Here is a 22,524-nt window from a genome sequence, read left to right as displayed (position 1 = left end):
CCACCTGAATTTGGGTCCTCATTTGCTCCATTCAGCTCTTTCCTCTCCCCGTAACAGGTTTCCCCTTGCCTTGTCCCCACTGGTCCCACCACTGGGACCTGCAGTGTGGTGGGGGACTGCAGCCCACTCTGTGCAGATTCCTGGGGACTTTCTGCCTGGTCACAGCCTTTTTCCCCACTATTTCTCCCCGGATTCTCTCCCCCCCTGGCTAGCGAAGCCCCAGCAGGTTTACCAGCTGGCTGCGGGCTCTGGCTTGCTGGTACCGCTGGTGACAAGGAGGGACAAGCACCGGCAAGGAGGGATCCTGCCGGAGGCAGATGGCAAACTGCTCTACCCTGCAGCTGAGTCAGGCAGTAATTAAAGCTGTTTGTTCAGGGGAGGATTGATTTCCCAAGAAATTAAAATAAATGGTAATTTTTAATGAAAGCCAAATAGATGCTGCAAGCTCACGCTTACTTTCTGTCAGCATCCCCAGGAAGGGGCTGGGAAACTGGTGCTGGCACCCGTGCCGGAGTGGTCCCTGCCCAGCAGCAGGCAGGCTGAGCCCAGCACTGGCTCACCTTGCACTTGGGTCTGGTAGACGAGGAGGTATTCGGCAGTGCCACAGCTCTCAAACTCCTCACCGGCGCATTTCTGGGCACAGAGCTGCTCATCCTCCCGCTCGTGCAGGGTGAAGAGCGTGGTGGGGAAGCCGCAGTGGCAGGTAGTCCCAGCCAGGGCTGACAGCGGGTATTCCTGCGGGGATGGGTGGAGGGAGGGCAGCCAGCATCCCCATCCCCTGCAGCAGACCCTTCCCTCTGCCCCCCACACCCATCCCTGCCACCCTGGCCCTGCTGTGCAGCCCGGGGTGGTTTGCAGCACGCTTCCAGCCAACTGCACCAGGAGCTCATTGCAGACACCCAAAAGCACCCAAACTTTCCCGTGGCATGGCTGAGCTGCCTGCTGGCACCACCAGCCATGCACCAAGCACTGGTGCTCCTGACAGAGCTATGGCACATCATTTGTGAGTTTGCCACTTGCACCAAGGTTACGAAAAATCATCGGACGGCCCCACGGCAGCCTTGCTGGCATTTCCAAGCCCAGAATTACGAGGCTCATTTGGCAGCTGACAGGCGATTTACCACCAGGCTGCGGCAGTGCTGGGTTAATCGAGGGGCTCTGGTTATTTACACCTCCCAGCCCTGAGCTCTCCCGGCAGCGAAGGGAGAGTGGAGCCAGCGACAGAGCAGCTGCTCGTATTTAACTGGTGTGATGGTTTATTCCCCACCATCCACTCTGCCAGGGAGGCTGTGAAAGGAGGACATGACTGTCCCACTTGAAGGTCTTTCCCCACCTGATAATTTATCTAATTTTCATTAATAAATACTCCAGCAATGCCCACTGCCAGCCTTTCCCATCCTTGCTTATAGGCATCATGCTCCAGGAGCAAACTGCACTAGAGCATCCCTGGACCAGAGCGCAACCCCATGATGTTCCTGCCTAAACCCCTCCGAGGTGGCTGCTGCCTGCAGGGGGGGTGAAGCCGTGGGGAGCAGGCAGGGCAGGCAGCAGGTGCTGCCCCTCTGGGGAGCTTTGGTCCAGTCCCTCCCCATGGCAGAGACACAGACAATCCACTTGACCCTTTGCAGTTTGGATACACATAATTATGACACCAAATCAGATTACGATTTACCCAGTGTGACCCTTTTTGATGACAGGGTTAAGCTTTCGCCCTGCACACCCCCAGCCCCCTGGTACCTTCTCGGTGCAGAAGTCCACGCACTTGTCCACGGACATATTCAGCATGAGCTGGGTGACGGGCAGGGCGATGGAGACATTGTCCGGCCGGCGGAAGCACCCCCGAAATATTGCGCTGCCATCTGCAAGGGAGAGAGGCCACAGCGGTGTTGACAGCGATGTTCGCCCAGCCATGAGGAGCAGGGGCTGCACCCCAAAAATGATGTCGCTGCCATGGCAAGAACCTCTGCGTGCCCCGGTGTCCCTGTCCCCATCCCCCACCGCTCCTCTCCAGCCACCCAGCAACACAGCGACTGCTTTTCTCCGGCTCTTGTCACCCTCCGGCTGTGGAGCCACATTTGCTAACAAGCTCGCCCGGCTGCTTACAGTGCAAAATCAGAGCAAAAGCCCTGGCAGCAAAGTCGGGTTTATTTTTTCCTCCCTATTTTTATCAACACGGTGATCCCAGACGGCAGGAGGGATGGAGGCGGTAGAGGAGAGCAGGGCTGGGGCTGGTTGGTGTGTCCCCCCCACTGGCATCAGTGCCCTGAAGGGTCCCATCCCTGGTCGTCACCCACTGCTGCACAGACCCAGGCACCCTCAGCCCCTCTCTGGAGCTGCTACTCCACCTTCTTTCTTTCCCATTGCTTGGGGATGAGGAAAAAAAAGCAGCCAATGTGGGTAATTATAGTGCTGCCTAATTGGGAGCCCAACGAGCATTTCTGACAGGGAGCACCCTTGGCTTTTTCTGGAGGTCCCAAGCATCCTTCATCCCACAGCCAGCTCTGCCGGCAGCACACATCAAACACAACAATGGTCCTGTTTGGCCAGCAGGAAAGGGGTCTTCAGCCAAAGTCCCCCAAAATGCCCTGAATTCCCAGTGGGGTCCTTGGGGGTCCCCGCTCCACCCAGCCCTGGCTGGCAGCCTTTCCTGCAGGGGGTTCCCTGTGGTTTAGAGGAGCAAAACTACCCCAGCCACAGACCTGAACCACTTTCAGCCCACCTCCCTCAAGCCATGGCCCGGCTTACACAGCACAGGGTGCTGGGGCTCGCCCCTAACAGCACCGCAAGGGGGTCCCCCATTTCAGGGCTGAGCTGGGAGCCGTGTTGACATGAACTTACATCTCCTGGCAGACTCCTGGGCCAGCTCCAGGCGGTAGATGGAGAGGCGGTTGACTCCGCCACAGGTGTTGCTCCTCTCCCCCTTGCACTGCATGTTGCACTCGGACTCGCTGGCGTTCGATGCCTGGACCTTGTGCCCGCAGTAGCACTCGGCGCCAAATTCCAGCCCTGCATAGAGGTAGCCCCTGGGGAGAGCGAGACAGGGGCCTCAGCGCATCCTCGGGCATCCCCCAGGTTCTGTGGGCTTTTGCAGGAGCATCCCCACTGCAGCCAGCTCACACCCAGCACTGGGAGCAGCACTGCATCCCAAGGATGCGTTGTTGGACTAGATGATCGCTGTAGGTCCCTGCTAACTGAAAATATTCTATTCTATTGTATTCTAGTCTATTTATTTCTATTCATTTCTATTCTATTCAGTTCCTTTCTATTCTATTCTATTAATTTCTCTCTTTCTTTTTCTATTTCTATTCCGTTCTGTTCTATTCTATTCTCTTTTCTCTTCTCTTCCCTTCTCTTCTTCTATTCTATTCTCTTCTATTAATTTCTCTTTCTTTTTCTCTTTCTAATCTATTCTATTAATTTCTCTTTTTTTCTCTTTTTCTCTATTCTCTATTTTCTATATTTTTCCTCTATTCTATTCTATTCATTTCTATTCTATTCATTTCTATTTCTATTCCATTCTGTTCTGTTCTATTCTATTCTATCCTATTAATTTCTCTCTCTTTCTTTTTCTCTTTCTATTCTGTTCTGTTCTATTCTATTCTGCTCTACTCTGTTCTATTCTGCTTTAAGGGAAAGGGCTCCATGGGCTACAACAGAGATCATAAAGCAAGAAGCAGCAACATTTCTTACAGGCAGGGAGGATGGAACACGTGGCAGAGCAGGAATTAAGTGATGGGAACGTCACTGGGCTTCAATGTGGGAGAGCTGTGCTGCTTGATACGGGCTGGATTTGCACAGGGGAGGCTTGCAGCACAGGTGTGCTTGCCAATTGCCCGCAGAGCTGGAAACCTGCTGGAGAAGGGCAGTGCCGGACTGGCCAGTCCTGCTGGGGGGCTGCTACTGCTGGGGGGAGGGGATTTGGCATGGAGCAGCCCCACGATGGCACCCCCAAGGATATGCCACAGCAGTCGGCTTGGTGCATGGCACATGTCCACCCAGCTGAGGCGGATGAGCCCTACGCAGGGGATGTGCCACTGTCCCAGTGATCAGCGATCATCCTTTGCAGTGACGTGCCCAGGTGCCGTGGGATGCTACACAGGTGGGCTTCGCCTCTGGGAGAGTTTGGAGGCAGCGAACTGCCTGCAACGCTGCCTGCCCCGCCGGCACGGGTCATGTTTAGGGCACATTCTTCGTATAACGCTGGGCAAAGAAGAAAACTCCCACAGCAAGGGACCCATGTGTCTCCCCAGCTGCACATGGATGTGCTTGGAGAGCTGGGAAGGTCTGGGGAGGGTGTTTTGGTGGGGCCACCCCTGGGTGGATAGAAGCATCCAAGGCTCCTCCAGCACCAAACTGGAGCCCTTACACCCCGCTGTGCCACACAAGGATGGAACCCATCATCCCATCACCACTACCTTTTTCTGGGGGAAGAATTTGGGCTCCTAGAAAACACCAGTGAATTGGGGGGGGGGGGGGGGGGGGGGGCGGGGGGGGGGGCGGGAATGACATAAATCTAAAGAAAAAAGAATGAAGGTGGGAGGGAAGGGAGCAGCCAGGGCAGGGAGCTGTGACAGCAGAGAAATGCTGTTGGTGTGCGGGAATTATGAAGACGCGGTGCCTGTCTCCCACCCTACCGTTCAGCACAGTTGTCCTGGCAACGGAAGACTGTCATCTTCTTGTAGTCAAAGAAGGACATGCCGCGCAGCGTTCGCCGGCGAGTGTTGTCCACGTAGCAGCCGATGTATCTCGCTGGGGGAAGGGTACAGGAGAGGAGGGTAAGAACCAACAGGGGCTGACCCCATCAATTCCCACCTCCCTTTTTTTGATTTTTTCCCTAAATAGGGATGCACAGCAATGCACCCTGTTTGTTTGCCTTCGAAATGCGTGCTCTGGGTACAACATGCCCCTGCGAAGGCTGCAAGGAAAGGTTAAGCCTAGAAACACCCACTATGGACAGAAAAGATGCTCTGGCTCTCCAAGGCTTCTCCTCTCTGTCCTCTTCCTTTCTGCTGATCTCAAAATTGAGCAAAGTGGCTCCAAAAAGAGACACGTTATGTGGTAAAATAACCCACCCCCTTCACTCTGCCCTGCCAGGAATACAGGGTGGGAAGAATGGAGAAATATGGTTTAAAACACATTTTCCTCAGCCAGCAGCTCATTTCCCCCAGCCCCAGACATCAATTGCAGAGGATATTTGCCCAGCACCAACACTTGACAAAGTAAAGGCTGATGCCCGTGCTGAGAGCAAATGAAGATGCTGGTAGACAGGGAATAGATCTGAATAAAGTTATGGTGAAACCATTTATTTGACAAATGTAGCCTTTCCCAATAATCTGAAAACAAACATCCAACTCCTCGCCTGCGTGCCTGTTGTGATGCTCTGTGCTGGCTGTGGGCTCTTGTTAGGGGTGAGCTGGTCCATGAGCCACCCCCAGGCAGCCCTGTGCTGCCAGTGCCCCCCTGTCCCCCCTCAGTCTCCTTGTTAGGTGCCCTCATTACTGCCCTCATTAGTCCCCTGCTCCTGCTCCCACCTGAGCAGTTTCTGGGGGGAAGATGTATTGCTGCGAATGCAGGGATGCGGCACTGGTGCAGGGATGCTCAGCATCCTTGCTGCCACTGCTGCCCGAAAAGTACAGGGGTTTCAGAAGCCGGTGGGATTAGCCATCTAGTAATCAGCTAATGAGGTGTCCATTAACATGTTCTGGCAGAGGGGGTGCAGATCAGCTACCCAGTGGGGGTGCACCAGGGAGAGGGGAGGGTGGCCCTGAGCACCAGCAGCCAGGTCTTACCAGCCTGGGGGCAATGGCAGAGCTGGCTTGGTATCCCAAACCAGTCTGGTTCATCTTGCTCCCTGTTTCAGGTATGCATCCTTGATGAATATAACTGCAATTATTTTTTTTTTCTTCATTCTGAAATATCTGCTCCACTCTCAGGGCATCTTCTGCAGGATGCTGGCACAGGGTGACCCTGTCCTGGAGAAATCCTGGAGCTCGTGCGGTGGACGATGGCCTCTGGCTTTGAGCTGCTGCTGCAGTCCCAATGCAGGGAGACTAAAGGAGAGGCTCCCGTCCCTTCAAGGCCACCAGATCCCAAGCCAAGGTGCTGTTTTCACAGCACCAAACACCCCTCCAGCTGTGCCACCCAGGGCTCTGGCCCCCAGCACCCGGGTCAAAGGGCTCAGGGAAAGCACTGGGATATCTGGCAGCACAGGACTGGGCAGGAGCAGAGGTGAGGGCTCTCCTGCTCCGAGCAAGAGTAAAGCCATGGCTCTAGGCAAGCAAGGTGCATCTTCCCGTATGTCATTACCACCCTGTGTCTCTCCTCCCATCTCCATGTCTCCATCACACATTAAATTATCCTTCTAATAGCAGAGCATCTCCACATGCGCCACACCAATACCAGACCACACTACAGGATACTACTTACCTCCTGCTTGCATTGTGCATCTCTTGGGGGGTCCCTGAACCAACTTATTATGTACAACCCACGGATACATAGACCCCCACCCTCCCCACCAAGCCACTCAGTGCAAACCCCACCAGCGCTGCGAAGCAGCTTCCCCAAGCCATCCTGGAGGAAGGTGGAGGAGAAAGATTGAGAGAAAGGTGCCTGATTTAACTTTAACCACCAAAAAGTCATAATTCATTGCTCTCAATTACTCTCAGCATAACGTGGCATTTCCGCAGCGCTGGGCAGGTTTCGGCAGGTCAGCTCATTTTGGTCATGACAGATCTAACCGGTGCAGGATGACTCCAGTCGTTCACACAGAGCCGGTGACTGATGTGCATTACCTTCAATCCATTGCTCTTGACATATGCCTGCTGCAACTTATTAGGAAGGCAACTGGAATAATTAGGGAGATACGAGGACAACAAGTGAAGGAGGAGCGAGCAGGGGGATGCTGAAAGGCACAGGGCTGAAAGGCACAGGGTCGGGTCAGGCACAGCTTGCAGGAGGGTGCTGAGCCCCAGCACACAGCTTTCACAGGGCCAAGGGGAATTTCAGAGCAAGCTGGAAAGATGTGTGGGAACACACACAGATCCACCCAGCAACAGTCATTCAATTCCCCCAACATTTCACTCTTCCAGGAGCCAGGCTGGTCACTGAGGCCATTCGCACTACAAATGCAAATGTAAAAAAAAAAACCCAACAAAAAACCAACAACATTAAGATTTAATATCTTAATCTAAAGCTTAATGTAAAGCTTGGGCTTCCAGAGAGCATCACAGCTCTTGGCTGTGGCACAGCACACATGTACAAACCGCTTTGGCGCTGGGGTCCCTGTTGGGTGCAGGCATGGGGTGCAAGCAGGGACCCCCTGGGCGACGCACCCGGCCCCTCGCTGGGCTCTCCCAGCACCCACTGCTGCCGTTCAGCGAGCTCAAGGCACAACAGAAGTGTTTTCACAGGGCCGTGCTGCAGGGTGATGCTTGAAACAAATATCTGCCCTTGATTTCCCAGCTGGTTGATCAAAAGCCTCACGCCAGGCACTGAGCGCCCCCGCCCCCCCCAGCCCCCCGACACTCCCCTGCAGCCACCTGCCCCACAGAGCACCGATGCTCGCTGGCAATGGGTCAGGGCTCATTGCTCTAGCAATACCAGACCGGCATGTAAGAATGGAAACGCTCCGTGTGGGCATGGGAAAGAGCGGGTGGGTGCTGGTGGCAGCAGCTTCAGGAAGGGTGGCCCACGCTGACCACCCCTGGGACAATGCATTGGTGTCAGAAGACACGGGGGTGTCTTTGGCTGCGTGGCTGGGGTGGCTGGTCCCCCTTTCTTCATGGCATTGCTTGCTCAGGTGTCACGGGAGAGCCCAGCCCCAGCAGGGAATGGCCGGAGATGGCCAGCAAAGGACCAGAGATGGATGTGGTGGAGAGGAAGCAATGCTGGGTATCGCCAGGCTGAGGCTGGGGCTCGCCCCTGCCCCAGCTTCACCATCCAAAAATGCCCCCAGATTTGAGGCAGGAGATGCACCTTCACATAGGGATGCAGACAAGCCAAAGCCGTTCCCTGACCAACTGGGCTGCCCTTGACCCACACCTTGGCCTGACCCTGGGGCTCCACCAGTGTGGCCAGGAGAGGGAGGAGGAGGATGAAGAGGAGGAGAAGGAGGGAGGCACATCGCCCCAGCAAGCCAGAGCCACACATCACACTAGCTAAACCAGAGATGATTTTAGAAGCAGTATTCCCTCTAGAACAATTTCATGTGGCAAAGCCTCCACAGCCACCTTGTTAAGCTGTCTGCTGCTTAATTACCACCGCCGCTGAAATCTGCCTGCTCCCACCAGACGGTCCAGGGAAGCAGCGGGCACTCAGGAGGAACGAGGTGGGTGCTCAGCATCCATCGCCTAGGGCTCTGCCTGCCCCACAGGCATGCTGGACACGCTGGACTTGGGGGGGTTTCTCAAGCTGGAGAATTTCTCCGCACCATCCTGCTTGGGAGCTGCTGAGATGAGAATTTCTCCGCACACCCCGCAGCTGCCAGCTCTGCACTGGCTCCCATTAACCACTGCCCACACTGAGCCCTTCCACGTGAGATTAAAAAGAGGGAAGACAATATTCCCCGACCGGGAAGATGATATTCACCAACCACCGAGGAGCAGCTGAAGCCAGCGATGCCAGAGCCCAGCATCCCTTCCCCACCCCTCGCAGCCCCCGCTGCGGCTGGGCACAGGGCGGGGGCGGGTGGCGGTGCTGGCAGAGGTTAATCACGGTGGACGCGTTGCATATGGCTGGGGACAGGAGCACTGCTTGGGGTTTTTATGGTGACTGACAGCTTGGGCTCATGAACCATCTGGTGAGGATTCACTACATGTCAATTCGCATTAATGGAGCAACACGGCTGCATACGCCTCAGAAATGCTCCCGGAGACCCCTCTGCGTGGGGGCACGACAGGGAAACCCCCTTTCATCTCATTTTAGCATGAGAAAGTCCCTTAAGCACCACAAGCCATTTTTCCTCCCGCTTCTAAGCCTGGGCTGTGCATCGCATATGAGCACAGACTTGCCGCAGGCCTGGTGGCCAAAGAGGAGCCTCTGGTGGCCTCGGAGCAGCCTGGGTTGGGGGGACCAAGCCTGGCTCAGCACGGTAACCCCTGTGAAACACCCAGCTTGCCACAGGGTTGGGGGTTCCTGCCTCTCCCCGAGCCGCACACCCACTGCTCCATCAAGCGTCTGGGGAGCTGCAACTCCCAGCCCGGGGTGCCTGGGGAATCGCATGTGCCACCCCGCCTGGGGCAGCTCCTCAACAAGCCCGGCTTTGGCTCACGCAAAGCAGCCTTCACAGGCACCGGGGCTCCCCATGGCGTGCATCCCCCCACCAGAGATCTGGCCCACCCTGGAGCTCAGGAGAGAGACGCGAGCAGCAACAGGCAGAGGAAAGCCTGGCAGCATCCTGACACCTCTCCAGCAGCTCCCGCTCCCAAGCCCCTTCTGAGTTTCCTTGGCCAGCCGATGCTGCAGCTCCTGCCCTGAACACCCAGGCATCCAGCACGCCACACGGCACTGGAGCGATAAACTGGATTGCTCCTCGCCAGCCCACCTTATTAACCACGAGAAATCGTAACGGCTTCCACAGTGGCTGAAGGTGTGAGATGCTCCTTTGCTGGGGGGGCTGCGGAGCTGGCAGAGAAGCAACGCTTCTCTGCATGTGTTTGGGTGAGGTTTGCTGGCACAAGGGTGCTCATGGGTGCCAGCGACGGAGGCGATGAGCTGAATAACGCTTAGGATGCAAAAGCCCTGATGGGCAGCCATCAGCCACCCAAATTCAGAGCGAGTGTGCAACCCTGCATACAGCTGCCTTCAGGATAAATAGATCCCATTTTAAAAATCAATGAGAACCACTACATTCGCTTATCCTTGTTCATTAATAACAGTCCCACTTGACAATACACCACGCACCCCAGGCAGCAGCCAGGCAGGGATCTCCTGCCTTGAAAGGCCAAATCCCAGCCCTGCCTGCACCACCTGCCTGCACTTCAGTGCCTGCAAGGCAATCGCAGCCAGCCCCTGCCCCAGCACCCCAACAATGCAAACAGATCTGGGTTTAGTCTTCATTGGGGCCAACAGAATTATCACGGAATTTGGCCCATGCCCACAGCCAGAGGATGGGATGAAGATGGGGTGCATCCTCTCCCCAGCTGGCACCCCCAAAAGCACCTGTCCCAGCAAGGTGCAACTCGGAGGCTGATGATGCACAAGTGGGAAAGAGTGAAAATGGGAAAATGAAAGCGGTTTTTTGGCACTTGGGGAGGGGGGAAGGAGGGAGGAGATGTTTCCGGGAATGTCCTCTGGACCAGTGGTCTCGAAAGTGGGGTCCTGCACCCCAGGACCCATGCAGGGCAGTCCGTGTGGGTATGGGAAGAAAATCTCAGCGCCCGGGTAGCACATGCATACGGTTTATAAATAAATACACATTTACTGGGGGTGTGGGCTCAGAAATTTGTTCCTGGTAGGGATGCACAACCAAACCAGCTCAGAGACCACTGCCCCAGAGCACAAGGCTTTGCCCAGGAGAGGCCAAGGGGAAGGACCCCAACCTGGGCGCGTGTCCCCAGCCCTTACCTCTGTCCTCCTCCTTCTCACGGCCGCTCCTACCCCTGAGTGCCCGGCTCCGGGTGCTGCCGTAGTCTCCAGCTTTGCCCCTCTCTGCCGGTTCCTTGGAGGTGCTTTTAAACCAGGGTCCATGCCGCCGTCCCCCCTCCGGCATCGTCACCGCTGCCTTGAAGCCACGGCTCAACTGCATCACCCCCAGGTAGGGCAGCCCCGGCCCCTCGCCGCCCCCGGGGCTGCGCTGGCTCCCCGGCACTGTGGGCTCCCCGGTGAAGCCCGAGTGCAGGAAAACCAAGCTGCCGGCTGCCAGGTAGAGAGCCAGCAGCGTGAAGAAACGCACGGGTTTTCGCCGAAAATACCGCTGGAGTTTTACCAATAATTTGGCCATAGCGTCTTCATCCCTTCCCCGGCAGCCAGCGCCGCGGGGCAGCTGCTCTCTGGCCCCAGGGATGCTCCGAGGGGGGTTCTGCCCCCTCCCCAGGCTGGAGGTGGCTCCCAGGGTGTATCGGGGGAGCAGCTGGGTGCCCCGAAAGCACAGCGGGGGCTGCAGGGTGAAGCCACGCAAAGCTATTGCCTGATCCTAAAAATTCCCAGAGGATCGGGGAAGGCAGCAGGGGTGGATTTTGAGGCCCCCCTGCTGTGCTCGGGGGGTTTCTCCAGTGCTGGCTGTCACCGCTGTCCCCTGTTTATTCTCCTCCCGGCAAAGCCCCCCGGCCGTGCCCTGGAGACTCGGCTGATGGAGGGATCATGTTAAGGAAATCGAGGGTTTGAAGGTGATTTGAAAGCCGATCAGCTGACGCAGCTCTTCTTGCTCGCCTTTCCGCTCGGCGGCACCGGCTCTCGCAAGCATCTCTCTAATGAAAGCGGCACCGTCGCCCTTTCAGACAAAGAATGAGAAGTCCCTGGACACGTCTCAGGGACTGAAATGCTGACTGGGACCCTTTGTCTAACGAAGCCCCATTCATCTCACTCCCAGGGCAAGAAATCTCCACCTGCAAGTCAAAGAGAAAGGCACACTTAGGAAAGCATCCCAGGACACAGTCCCGGGGAGGATGGCGGTCCCCGTCCCCCTGCGGGGTGAGGAAGGTTCCCCGGGCTCTTCGTTGCCATTCAGCCCTGCAGAGGGGCAGCTCAGCGTCCCCCTGGCACAAGGATGGGGGATAACTGGGAGACGTCGGTGCAGTGGCAGTGATGCTGGCTGCCAGCAGCCCGGGTTAGGGACCGGGATGTGGGGGTGAGTCCCGACTCCAGAGCCCACAGTCCCTGCCACATCATGCAGGAGAGGTGCTACAGGACGGCTCTGGGTGACGTGGGATTTCTGCTTTCACCCCATTTCACCCACAAGAAGATGAGCTGTGCACACACACATCCGCGCAAGCACACACACTCACTTGTGCACACGCACTCGTGCACATGCATTTCACCGCTAGACCTGAACATCTCTGTGTACCAGCTGGCTCCAAATGAAGCCCCTGGCAAGTGAGTGCCCACCGGCAGTGTGAGGCTGCTCCGGCACCCCGCAGCACCAGGAGGTCCCCCCAGGAGCATGACACCCTCAGCATCACCCAGGGCATCCTCTATTCTCCAGCCAGAACCGAAGGGCTGACTGTCCCCATCGAGCCCTGCCAGCTGGGACCGATGCTGCCCCAGGAATGCCATGGCCGGGGCTACTGGAGCCATCCCTGGCAGCCCTGGGCACAGGGAGGGCAGCCCAGCCCGGGGAAGGGACAGTCCCCTCCAGGAGCTTTCCCCCTGGGGGGATTTCTCTTCCCCAACCCCCCCCCCCCCCCCCCCCCCCGGCTATGGAGGGATCGCTCCAGCCCTGCCCAGGACACCACAACACCAGGTTACATGGTGGGGCTGGCTTCACAGTGGCAAATACCACTGTCACCGCACCCCGCTGGCACATTGGCGGGGGCAGGGACGGCCCCGTGCCCGGGGTGTGCTGCCTGTCATGGACTCATCTTATTTTAGGAAAGGAGACGAAAATAAATGGAAAGACAAAGTGCCATTAGTTTAATGGCCTTTATGTTCCTGCCATCTGTCTTCAGTTGATTAAATAAAAAATATTGGTGGAACATATGGCATGAATTATACATAAATATTTTAATTTGGGTTCCCAGAGTGGTTATTCAAATACCTCTGGCTCTGCCAGGTGAACTTTTGTGGAGCTTAGGGCTGGGCAGGCTGCGTGGGGCTGATCACTGATGGGGCACAAGCACCTCAGGCTCCCCCAAAGCACCCCCTCCCTAGCCACATTTGGGGCCAACACAGCCTGAGTAAAGGCTGAGTAAACCCAGAGTAGTAGGCAAGCAAGGAGACTGCTTGCTACTTGGGCTTTTGCATTTGCAGGCACCTCTATGGCAGGATGACGACACAGGCAGCACCCCAGCACAGCCGGGGCAGGTGGTCCAGCCCCCACCGTGGTGGGCGAGCATCCCCCAGCACAGTGGTCCCATGGACCTGTCGGTGCTTGGCTGCTCTCCCGTGCTCCCTGGCCGGTGGCCAGCCGGAAAGGGCTGCTCTGCAGGACCTTACAGCTTCCCCTCCCATGCCAGCATGGGCTGCTCTTCTGCACTTCAACCCACCTTCCCGGGGCTTTATACAGATGCTGAATACAGAGCGGTTTAGGATGCTGCTGGGGTGAAAACGGGACAGCCCTGGGGCTGTCCCTGGTCCCCAGCATCCCCACTGCCACTCGATGTCCTCCTTGCCTGGGCTTAGTCCTGCCAGGCTATGGCAAGGAAGCATGGCGTATAAAGAAGGGGCTTAAATTACTATCATTAAGCCATCTGGAGCTCATCCTTCTCCATCATGAACTGTGGAGTCGCAGGTCAATTACTGCATATTTGCATATATTCCATTAATGCTTCTGCTAATTGTCTGGAGGAGATAATGTGCTCCGCTTACAGCTCCCTCGCTGGCTATGGTTTACAAACAGCGAGTGCAGCAAATAGAGCTGGCACCAACGCTCCCCGTTGCAGGGAGTGTTGGCACATCGGGGGGGCTGATCAGGGGGACCCCATACTACTGGTGGCCATCCAGGACGGGGGATGCCATCAGCACCCCACAACGCTGCTCCGTGCACCCCACCAGCCCTCCCCACATTGTCAGGATGGATCCACCCCGTGGTGCAGCAGCACTGGGCTGGAACCAGCAACCTGCGGGTCCCCATCCCCACTGCAGCCTGCACCAGTGAGTGTCCCCCGGGGGTTGCATCCTGCCTCCCTGCTGCCTGCACCCCACGCTGCCTGACCAGGCTCAGGCTCTCCTCCCGTGGGCAGCAGGGCAGCTCCTGCCAGGGCTGCCATTCCAAGCAGAGCTGGTGCCAGCCCAGCTAGAGGACAGCGGTGACACACTTTACCAGCCAAACCAGCGAAGCTAACCGGGACATTAATCAGCCAGCATGGTGCAGCGGGCAGCATCATAAGACCGGGCTTCCATCGGCTGCCACGGGTGGCCGGGCACTGAGGCTGCTGCAGCCTCGGCACTGGGACAGCCAGGCTGTGGGAGGATTTATCCCCCAGCCCTCGCCTGGTCATTACCCGCTATGCCCAGCCGCTCCCGGCTGTGGCTGTCAGCAGGGTCCTGCTCAGGTCCCAGGGGACAGATCCAGCCCCCGGGAGTCGTGTGGCTGGAAAGTTCCCCCCTAGCTGGCAGCACCAGGACTGGGGCATCCTTCCCCACTCCCCCAGAACCAAAGCATGGCAGAGCCAAGCAGGGACATTTCCCAGGCACTTTGCGCCATCATAAGCAGGCAGCGGGTCCAGCCGGGATGGGGGGTTGGGGGGGCTGGTTCCTCACCTACCTCCCTCGTCACACTCCTGCCAAGAGCCAAAATCCTTGTCCCGACAGCAAGATGCCTGGCTGAGCATCCCTCTGCACCTGAACCACCTCCCTCTGTGGTGGCAGCAATACTGAGGCCAGCAGAAAGCAGGCGAGCTCTGCCTGCAGGTTTGGAGCTCTGCAATTACTGGCTGCCGGGCCAAGGAAATCCTCGTTAATTTGCAAGGTTTATCTCCCCACCTCCAAGCAGAGCCGGTGTGTGGGGAGGTGGGCACAGATCCCAGGAGGCTCCACCGAGCAGCCTGAGCATCTCTGGGACCGCTCCTGACCAGGATGAATGAAGTGCCGATAAATTATACATTTGGGTCTTGTCTCCAAATTGCTCTGCAATTATTGAGCACCAAGGTTCAGTTGCCTTCAAGCACCACCTCACATCTGACCATGGCAAAACACACTGAAGGGCTCACGTGGCTCCCCCAGCACAGGAGAACAATCAGCCCATTAAAAACAGCAAATTAACGAACACAAGTGTTCCATTAGAAAGAGAAGGCGACTGAACTATCCAATTTCATCACATCATTTGCATTTCTTATCAGAGGGACAGGGAAAGAATAGGGCTTTAAAATACAGAGGGAAAGGATGGAGTCTAATGACCACAGCGGGGTGATGTGCCCAGGGCCCCATCCCACGGGAGGGCTGTGGCACAGGCACTAACCTCGGTCCCACGCCACAGGGCAGCCCTGGCATGGTAGGGAGCACGGTCCTGCACCCCGTTGAACACCCTTGGGTGCATAACACAGCTTACCCTTGAAATGCATCTGCTGAGACCTGGAAATCCAGCTGTGTGCAGGGCCCAGTGCACGGCACACAGGACCCAGTGCACACTGTGCAGCACCCAGTGCATGGCATGCAAGGATGCAGTGCATGCACCCTGGACCTCCTGTCACCCAAAAGCCACCCACTTTGGTGCAGGGACCATGTGCTTTTTCAGAAAGCCCTGTGCCCTCCCTCTGCACCTCCACAGGGTGCTGGCAATGGGTGACCACTGTCCCCGCAGAGCAGCTCCTGCAGCACACAGTCGTGCCTCCCCAGTGAGGCAGCAGGTGATGGCACCGACCAGTGACACCAGTATGAACACCCAGGGACATAAGGCACCCTTGGCACTGGCATCCCTCAAGCCTTTCAGTCTCTATCCCCAGGAGTGTACCGTGGTAGGAGCTTGGCATCGCTGCCTGGGCCAAAGCTGGCCAACTTGAGCTCGCAGGTAAACCTGCCATCTTCTTCAGCCCTGTGACAGTGGATTTTCACTCTTTCTCACTTTTTAAAACATAAGCAGCAAATGAGATGCATTGGGCTGAATTTAAATACCATTACTGCTGGGAACAAAACTGAGCTAAAATGGGGCGTTGAAAATCAAGGTTTCTGACACAGCAGGGCACGTCTGGACCATCTGATGCATTTCCCCTCGAGCACCCAGCACCCACCGCCTCTGCCAGGGGCAAGCCAAGCACACCAAGCACTCAGCTGCCTTTAAATCGAAGCAAAATTTATGTATTCCACTGCTCCCTGCCTGAATTGTGCTGAGGAACATGTTTGTGCATCCCCGGAGTGCATCAAAGGTTGGTGTGTGCTTAAAAGCAGCTGAATTGGCAGCTTTTAGGTATCGCAGCAGCTCCGTCCCTGCCCAGGGATGCGGCTTGCCCCAGCGAGCTGCACCGAGGTCGCCAACTCTTTCTCCGCAGTGAGATGTTCCCCAGGCGTGTGCCTCCTTGGGTAGCTTTTAAATCCCTTCAGTAGGTCAAACCACCAAGATATGCAAAGGAAAAACCTCTTATTTGGGATTTGTTGGCCTGATTTTTAAACCCAGAGCAGGACCTGCCCATCTGCTGATAGATTTTTGTACAGGATTTCCAAGCGTGTTGGAGGGTTTGTAAATCTTCCTTCTTACTGTGAATCGATGGAGGGCTTTAGACTGTAATTAGGCAGCTGACTTTCTCGCTTATGGGTGAAACCTGATTTTTAAATATTCTGGAGAAGATTTATTGACAGTCCCAGCACTTGCCCAGGGTGAGGGGAAGCCGCAGCCACAAGCCCAGCTGGGCACAAGGACCAAGCGATCCTTTCATCTAGAGGGATGACTCTGCCACAGACTAATTGATTAATGTCTGTAAAAGGCCTTGAGATCCACAGAAACGAGGCCATGCTAATTGCACAGCCTCCAATTAGTGCTTCTTCCACTCTCCAGAGGATGAAAACCCACCGTGCACCAGCCCCGTTTCTGCAAGGGCCGAGTTATAAATAACCCCCTGGGCAATGGGCTGGATCCTGCCCGGGTTAGTTCACTGCGCCGAGAATGACTGGGACGTGCTACGCAGAGAAGCCCAGAGCCTGCAGCACATCTCGGAAGGGCTATTTTATTTAACCGAGCTGATTTAAGCAACTTTAATCCCATTTTTAAATATTACAACATTTGCTGTTGAGCTACCTGGGATTGCAGATCCCCACAAACACCCCAGACCTGCACGAAAGGGATGCTGATCCTCGCCCAGGGGATGCGGATCCTCGCCAGACCCTGCAAACACTCGGATGGCACAGGGAGGGGGAGGATTTGCTATGGGCCAGGCAAGGGGCTCCCAAAACAAATCCAAGCTGGGGTGCAGCAGGGTCATCCAGCCCCTGAAAGCAAAGAAATGCAATTGCCTTCAGGCAACTGATTTCAGGTAATCCCACCTCTGCAGCATGCAGGAGCTTGCAGGGCTCCGCTCGCTTCCCGGTGTATTTTCCTTTGCAATGGCCCAAGCAGAGCCGAAAAGGGGTTTTTTTGCTTCACGCTCTGTTCCTCCACATGCAATTACATCAAAGCCCATTCCAGCCTCTTGTAGAATGAATTCCCCTTGCAAGTGTGAAAGCGACTCATAAAGAAAAATGTTTTAAGCCGTGAATCATTTAAAAAGCACACGCCACAATGCCAAAGGCAGAGAAGGAAATAGCCATGTATTCCAGAGACTTAGGCAGGCAGAGGATACCAGGGAATCGGTGGGATGATTTAAATGAGCCGGCACAGCAGAGATGCTGCAGCTGTTGTACCCAGTATCCCCATCGCAGCTGCTGAAATGCACCCTACGTTACAGCATTATTATTATTACTATTATTATTACTATTATCCTGCAACAACCCTCAGCACATGCGTTATCTGTCTCTCTCCATCAGCGTTATCCTATCTGCCAATACCTGGGTTTCCTTTGGCAGGGCCAGAGTGTGTTTGTGGAAGGAGCGGGGAGCTACCTCGTTTGCTACCGTGGCTAATTGCATTTTGAGAGCCATGCGCAGGGCAGGTGCTGGGGAGCAGGCAGGATCCGACACTGTTTTCAGCAATAGAAACAAATAATCAGTGCAACCCTCACCTGCCACATCCTTGCAGGCCCCACATCCCTTCCTGAGCATCCCTGCTGCTGGCATCAGCCCTGTCCCTATCTGCAATGCTGAGGAACCTCTATTTCCCCATTATTTCCACGTTATTCCTTGCAAGGCCAGAACAGCAACTCCATTTGGACATGAGCTGTGTCAGGCCTCTGTCGGTGGTGACATACAAGGGTTTTGGGAGAGGTCACCCCAGGGAGGTCTTGGTGACACTATGGGATGCTTCCCAGACTGCTGCGGGTCTGCGCCTGCTTTTCCCCTTCTCATTATCCTTGCCCATGGCACCCTTTTGACACTTAAGCCCTGTGAAAAAGGTGATTTAATTTCATTCACACAACACTGTCTATCTGTAAATGGGCTTAACCTAATGAGTTTTAATACGTATTATGTTCTAGGTATTTTATGCCCAGTCTGCAAAATCCAGTTATGGTTTTCAATAAGACTTAGCGAGCTGAGGCATGCACCAGAGGGATGTGGCACTCACATGGGGCTGCTCCAAACTGGGGAAGGACGAGGAGGAGGGTGGGAGGAAGGCAGGGGCTGTCCCCCAGGGAGACACAGCTGGATCCCAGCCAGCTGCTGGCTCAGCAAAGCCCCCCCTCCTCAGCCCAAGCGCTGCCTACAGCCCCCTCCAGCAGCCTGGGAGGATGAGATTTAAGATACAAGGGCTGGCCTCTTTCAGATGCAATGCCAGCACCACCGGCTGCACCGCAGCAGGCAGGGCCAGCCACCGTCCCGTGGCAGGGAAGGCAGCGGGCAGCCAGCCCCCGTGGGTGCGTAGCCCCCCATGCCTGGCCGTGCAGGCTGCTCACCCCAAAGCCTTCAGCCACCGCCGCAGCTGGCAGGGCCGTACCCTGGCAAAGGCAGCGGGGACAGTGCGGGCAGAGTGCGGCTGCCTTGGCATGCACAGACACCTGCACCGTCCCCGCCGCGGTGGCAAAGCAACCCCGAAGCGCAGCCGCTGACACATCCAGAGCCTGCAGAATCCCCGTTTCAGAGAAAGGCACGATGCTGCTGTTTTCCTCTCTTGTGCTTAATGATGAGGAACAAACCTTGCAGCCAAACTGGAGCGGCCAAGTGGCACGTTTTATCCCGAGGTTTTGAGCTCCAGAGCCAGTCCTGGCTCCTGGATTCACGGGAGGTGACCAAGACCCAGCTGCCACACACCAAAAGGAGATGCCCCAGGGGAAGCCCTGATGCACAGCCCCCCCAACAGCACCTACAGAACCACCCCGCATGGTACATATAGCAGCATAAATCCCATAAAGACCACAACAAGATCCATGGGGGCCATCAGTTGGGAGCTGTGAGCTGTGATCCCCCCAGGAGGGTGTCTCAGCCCCACCAAAACATCTTTCAGGTTCTACTACGGGAGAGCCTGGTACATTCAGTCCATGATGAATCCCCACCAGCCTCCCAGGCAGGGAAGAGCCAAAAGTAATTTGCCTGTAAAGCCCATGCTCAGCTCCTGCAGGTCTTTGCCACGGAGACTTCATTCAGTCCTTGGTAATCTGGGATTATATGCAGCGCTGGGGCAATTAAGAAAAACAGCTTTTCAAGCAGCAGACAATGCCTTCTGCAGCCTATTTAAATTAATATAGTGAGAAAGATTCTTTCTCACAGCCCTTGGTTTAAAGCCTCCTTTCCCACGGGGGCTGATTTCTTTCTTTTCCTACACACCCAGCAGCATTGCATCCTGCTGCACCAGGGAGATGGAGGCCCAGTTTGGGAAGAGATCCGCCTTTTCCACGAATACTGCAGGCTCCAGGAGGGACCAGGGCTACCCTGAACCGAGCCCAACACAGCGAACAGACTGGGCTGGGAGCAGGTGGCCGGGCCAGGGGACAGTGACTGCCCTGGCTCATCCCTGTGGAATTTAGGCATCGCACAGCATCCATCACCCCCCAGCTCCCACAGCAGCGCTGCCAGACCCCTGTGCATCGCAGCTCACTGCAGAAAGCCCAGCACATCACAGACGCTTTCTAGAAGTGATGCACTGGAATGCTTCCCAAAATGACCCAGCTGAGATGGAAACCCCCAGACCCACTTCAGGGCAGCATGCCCCGCAGCCCAAGGAAGCAGTGGGCACTGCCCAGCAGAGGGTGAGCCCACAGATCACTGCAAGATCACACAGAGAGCAAGCAATTAGCTCCGCAGATCACATCCCAACCCTCTGACGTATCCCTATGGGTCTCCCCACAGTGCCTAGGACCCTGCTAGCGAAAGCCAGCCCCCGCTCCCCCCAGGCCCTGGAGACCCCCATCCCACCTGGGGCAATGGGTGTCCCTGGCAGCAGGGTCAACATCCTGCTCCTTGCTGAGCAGCGCCAAACAGCAAGTCCTCCTGCCCCATGCTCATCCTCCCGTGCCAGGCTGAGCTCCTGGCTCCAGAGAGGACCAGCACGCTGGGATGGAGGTACCAAAGCACAGAGAATCCTATCCCAGACAGAGCCAGCTCCCTGCATGGCTCAGGGTGCCTGAGGACTTAGTAGCCTCAAGGGGGACAGGAGGAAGAAACAAAGATTTTCCTGGGGCCTGTCTGCTGGCTGGGACCGAGTTGGGAGAGATGCTGAACGCCCAGGGAAGCTGGATCCCCCACGGGGCAAAGCGTGACTTCGGGTGGGAGCCCGGAGGGCTGGGGGTACTGAGGGGTGGCCCTGGGGACCCAGCCCAGCCTGGCACGGGGACACGGTGCCAGGCAGAGGTTTGGCTCCGGCATGAGGCTGCAGTGAGCACAAAAAGGAAACAGTGGCAAAGGAAACCTCAGAGCGTGGTGCATCTGGAAGCCAGAGATGGGGTAACCCCATCCCAGGCTGGCCGGAGCCCCTGGGCTGGTGGCCAGGGTGTCAGCAAGGGCAGCTTGTGGGCCAGTGGCATCATGATCCGCTGCCGGGGCTGGGGAAAACATCCCCCGGGAAGGACGAGGCTTTCGTCTCCGGGAGAGCAAAACCAGCCGCACACCCTGGCTGGGAAAAGAGGACACCAGGGGGGCTGTCCCCCTGCCCAGCCAGGCTGCAAAGGGGCAGCGCCAGGACCCCCTGCTGCATCAGGGACCCCGAAACCAGGGGTTTGGAGTGAGCTGTGCTGGACGCTGGGCTCACCTCCTCAGGCATGGGGCTCGGGGAAAGCCATCCCAACGCTGAGCACAACCCCACGGAGGAATCCTCCCAGGGCTCTGCACGGGTGGAACGTGCAATAAATAATAATAACTGCTAACAAACGCCAGCTCAGAGCAGCCCCTCGTCCTAATGGTGTGGGACACGAGGAGGGTCGGCCAGCACTGGCCACCCATCCCAGTGAGCCGTGTCCCGAACCCAGGGAAGGGACAATTCCTTGGGAAGGCTAAGGGGGCACAACTCCCCGGAGAGGGGAAGGATACCCGCAGGGGGGGATGGTACAGGTGGGCTGGGAAGGATACCTGCGGGGGGGGGGGGATGGTACAGGTAGGGTGGGTAGGATACCTGAGGGGGGGGGGGGGGGGAGGGGGGATGGTACAGGTGGGGTGGGAGCACTCAGAGCCCAGGGCATGGTCCTGGCTGCCAGGCTGCGGTTCCCAGCTCCAGATTGCCGGGAAACTTTATTTAATCCTGCCTTGACAGAAGAAATGGTTTATAACGCTCAGCTCAAGGTAACCTTCACGCGGTCCTCCAACTGCCTCTGCTTTTTCTCCACGAATGTTTTGGGGTTTTTTTTAACTTTATATTAAAATATTCCAGTAAGTTGTCAGCACGGATATCAAAAGAAGAAAACAAACAGAGGAAGTGTTTTTGGAAGGATTACCACCTCTTCTCCCCGTTTTCCCCTGGCGAGATGTTCCTGCACAAAGTGTCGGGGGGGCGGAGGAGGAGGAGGAGGAGGGGGCGGCGGGCGCTTTCCCTGCCTCCCGCTCCCCTCCGAAGCGAGGGACCCTCCCGCAAGCCGCAAAAACCAGAGCGAAAAATCTCTGCCGAGGCGAGAATTGCGAACAACTCCCGCAAAGCGCCCCCAGCCCCCGCAGCCCCCTCCCCAGCTCCCCGGCACACGCACCCCGCACCTCCCACGCCCCCCCGCCGAGCCGCCCCGCTGCCCCCGCCCGCTGCGCCCCCCCTCCCCCGGGCTGGGGGCTCCCGCCGCCCCCCGTGTTTTGCGCTTTTTTTTTCCCGCCCCCCCCGCACCGCCCCCGGTTTTAACCCGCCCCCCCCGCACCGCCGATGCCCCTTCCCCGCAGCCCAACTTGGCGGCGGAGCCCCCCGCCGCCTCCTTACCCGCCCCGGGCGCTCCAGGCCGGCCCCGCCGCCGCCGCTCCATGCACCGGCCGCCCCCGGGAGCGGCGGGGCCAGGGGGTCCCCGCCGGGCGCTCAGTGCGGCCCGGCCCCCGCCGTGCCCCCGCCGCGCCGCCGGCCCTGCCCCGCGGGGGCTGCGCTCATGCCGGCCGCGGGGGGCCCGGCCCGGCGGCTGCCGCTCGGCGCTGCCCGCAGCCGCTCCCGGCCGCCAGGGCTCGGCGGCTCCATCCAGCTCCGCGGCGGCTCCGCGCCACCCGCCGGCCTGCGGCGCCCGCCCGCCTTAACCCTCCCCCCTGCGCCGGCCCGGCCCCCAGCCCCCCGCCTCCCGCCCCGCCGCTCGCTTACGGGCGCCTTCTGCCGCTCTTTTGCCTGTTTTTTTTTTTTTCCTCCTTTTTTCCTCCTTTTTTCTGTTTTTTCTCTTTTTTCCTTTTTTTCCTTTTTCCCTTTTCTCTTTTTTCTTTTTCCTTTTTTTCCTTTTTCCCCCTTTTCCTTTTTCCCCCTTTTCT

General features: G+C 57.1%; 1 protein-coding gene across 2 annotated transcripts in view; it reads right to left on the bottom strand.

The window, feature by feature from the left end:
• The window catches only part of WSCD2 (WSC domain containing 2), a 36,716-nt gene extending 14,659 nt beyond the window's left edge, over positions 1-22,057 (bottom strand). Inside the window, exons 1-6 of one of the 2 annotated variants that reach the window (XM_037375642.1) lie at positions 22,001-22,057; positions 10,564-11,543; positions 4,635-4,749; positions 2,839-3,023; positions 1,738-1,859; positions 561-735 (exon numbers count right to left, since the gene is read on the bottom strand). In XM_037375642.1, coding sequence (XP_037231539.1) covers positions 561-735; positions 1,738-1,859; positions 2,839-3,023; positions 4,635-4,749; positions 10,564-10,939 — 973 coding nt within the window. In that variant the 5' untranslated portion in view covers positions 10,940-11,543; positions 22,001-22,057. Of the gene's footprint in view, positions 1-560; positions 736-1,737; positions 1,860-2,838; positions 3,024-4,634; positions 4,750-6,659; positions 7,129-10,563; positions 11,544-22,000 lie in introns of those variants that run through there. The other variant, XM_037375643.1, reaches the window with a different exon arrangement.
• Positions 22,058-22,524: the final 467 nt, after the last annotated feature.

This window comes from Falco rusticolus, chromosome 1, assembly GCF_015220075.1.
Source record: "Falco rusticolus isolate bFalRus1 chromosome 1, bFalRus1.pri, whole genome shotgun sequence".
Lineage (NCBI taxonomy): Eukaryota > Metazoa > Chordata > Aves > Falconiformes > Falconidae > Falco > Falco rusticolus.
The sequence above is the reverse complement of the archived record's forward strand: the minus strand, read 5'-3'. Positions and strand labels throughout refer to the sequence as shown.